General features: G+C 75.8%; 1 protein-coding gene across 1 annotated transcript in view; it reads right to left on the minus strand.

Annotated features, from left to right (window-relative positions):
• Nucleotides 1–773, minus strand: part of T (T, brachyury homolog (mouse)) — a 10,564-nt gene extending 9,791 nt beyond the window's left edge. Inside the window, exon 1 of the mRNA XM_012735240.1 lies at nucleotides 365–773. Coding sequence (XP_012590694.1) covers nucleotides 365–773 — 409 coding nt within the window. The remainder of the gene's footprint in view (nucleotides 1–364) is intronic.
• Nucleotides 774–1,747: the final 974 nt, after the last annotated feature.

Genomic DNA, 1,747 nt, shown 5'->3' on the forward strand with positions numbered 1-1,747 from the left:
CCGCGGGCCACAGAAGCGGCGGCTGGCGGCCGGCCCTCGCGCCAGTACCGGCCTGCTGTCCTGGCCTGCTACGGGGCGCCGGGACGGACCCCGACGTGGACCCCGAGGGCCGCCCAGCTCCCCCGGCGCTCTGCCCCGGCACCTGCTAACCGGGACTCAGGTGCCCTCGGGCCCCCCCGGGCCCTGCAGCCCCACCCCCAGCCCACACTCACGGGAAAGCGCCCTCTCTGGCCTGGGGGGACCGCCAGGGCCCCCAGACTCGGAGACCTCAGCTCCGCCCCCCAGCCACCCGGCACCTCACCGGTCTGCCCTCAACCGGCAGCCGCGCCCTCTGGAGCTCCCGGGACACGGCCCGGGCACCCACGGGGCACCCACCAGCACCCGCTGCATCCGCTGAGCTTGCTCCAGGCTCGGGGGCACAGCCGCCGCCCGGGGGGTGCAGGCTGGCCCCCGCGTGGTCCTAGAGGCAGCGGAGGCTTCTCCTGCAGACCGGGCTGAGCGCTCGCTTCCATCTCAGCGCCACCCAGGCCCCGGGCAGGGCGGTGCCGGTGCCGCTCCTGCAAGCGCAGGCTTTCGCGGCGCTGAGGCTGGCGACCCGCCCTCCACTGCGCGTCGACCACACGCTGCACCACACTGCCGCTGAGCAAGCCACGGGCTGCCCGGTGGGGGCTCTGGGGGTGCTTCAGCGAGCTCCACACTGGCGCGTGGGCCGGCTCCCCCCGCTGCGCCCTCAGCTCCCCAAGCAGGAGAGAACGGAGGAGGCCCAGAGCCATGCTGGCTGGGCGGGCTCCTCCTGGCTCGGCCTCCGGGAACCGGGCGGGACCGGAGCTGCGGCCTGCGCCCCGGCGGCCCTCCAGAGCGTCTCCCAAGGCGGCTCGGCCTGGCCTCCATTTTCCATTCTGGCGTGCTGACCACTCACCTGGGCCCCGGGGCCGCCCGCGGGCGTCCTGCCCCCCGGCTGGCCATCACGCCTCAGGAAGCGCAGGGGAGGCCGAGCCTCGGGCTGAAGGACACGGGGCGCGGGTCCTCGGTGCTCACCACCCTGGCTGCGCTGCCCGCTGCCCGCTGCCCACGCCCGCCAAGGAGCGCGTCGTCCAGCTTTGGAAAGCAGCGTGACCGTCAGGCCCCGCCACGTGAGCTTGGGGTCCGCTCCAGGCAGAAGCGGAGGCTGGGGCGGGCGATGTGCTGCTACGTGGCAGGTTTAAGGGCGCTCGCCAGCCGTGCCCTGGGGTGACCCCGGCCAGGGCAGTGGGCGGGCCTGGGCAGGGGGCGGGGCGGGGTGCTGAGGGCAGCGGGGGCGAGGGCGGGGCCTGCCAAGGGCAGGGGAGGGCGCCCCCGGGGCCGCTGGGCCCGCTCTGTCTCTAAGTGACCCCTAGGTTGACCTCCCTCCTGCAGCCTCCTGTCCACCCCCACCACACTCCGGGCCCACGCTGGGTCGGCCAGAAGCGCATCGCGGGGCTCAGGTGGCCCCTGCCCGGGCAGCCCTCCGGCCATGCCAGCGCCCGCTGTGTGGTGCCCGGGGCCGCCTACCCCCCCCCCGACAGCCCTCAGGGGCCTCCAGACCAGCCCCCACTGACCAGACCGCGGAGGCTGCCCTCTCGCTCCACGTCCGCAAGCTGGCCGCTCCTCTCCAGCAGCCTGTCCACGCAGCACCAGGCCGAGGAGAGCAAACCCGCAGGGCCGTGGGCGGGCACCTCCTGGCCGGAGTCCCGGGGCCCCGCTGCAGCCTGGCCCTCGCTCCCGCGCC

The sequence above is a fragment of the Condylura cristata genome, unplaced genomic scaffold (genome assembly GCF_000260355.1).
Source record: "Condylura cristata isolate star-nosed mole 26May11 unplaced genomic scaffold, ConCri1.0 scaffold00001, whole genome shotgun sequence".
Classification (NCBI taxonomy): Eukaryota; Metazoa; Chordata; class Mammalia; order Eulipotyphla; family Talpidae; genus Condylura; species Condylura cristata.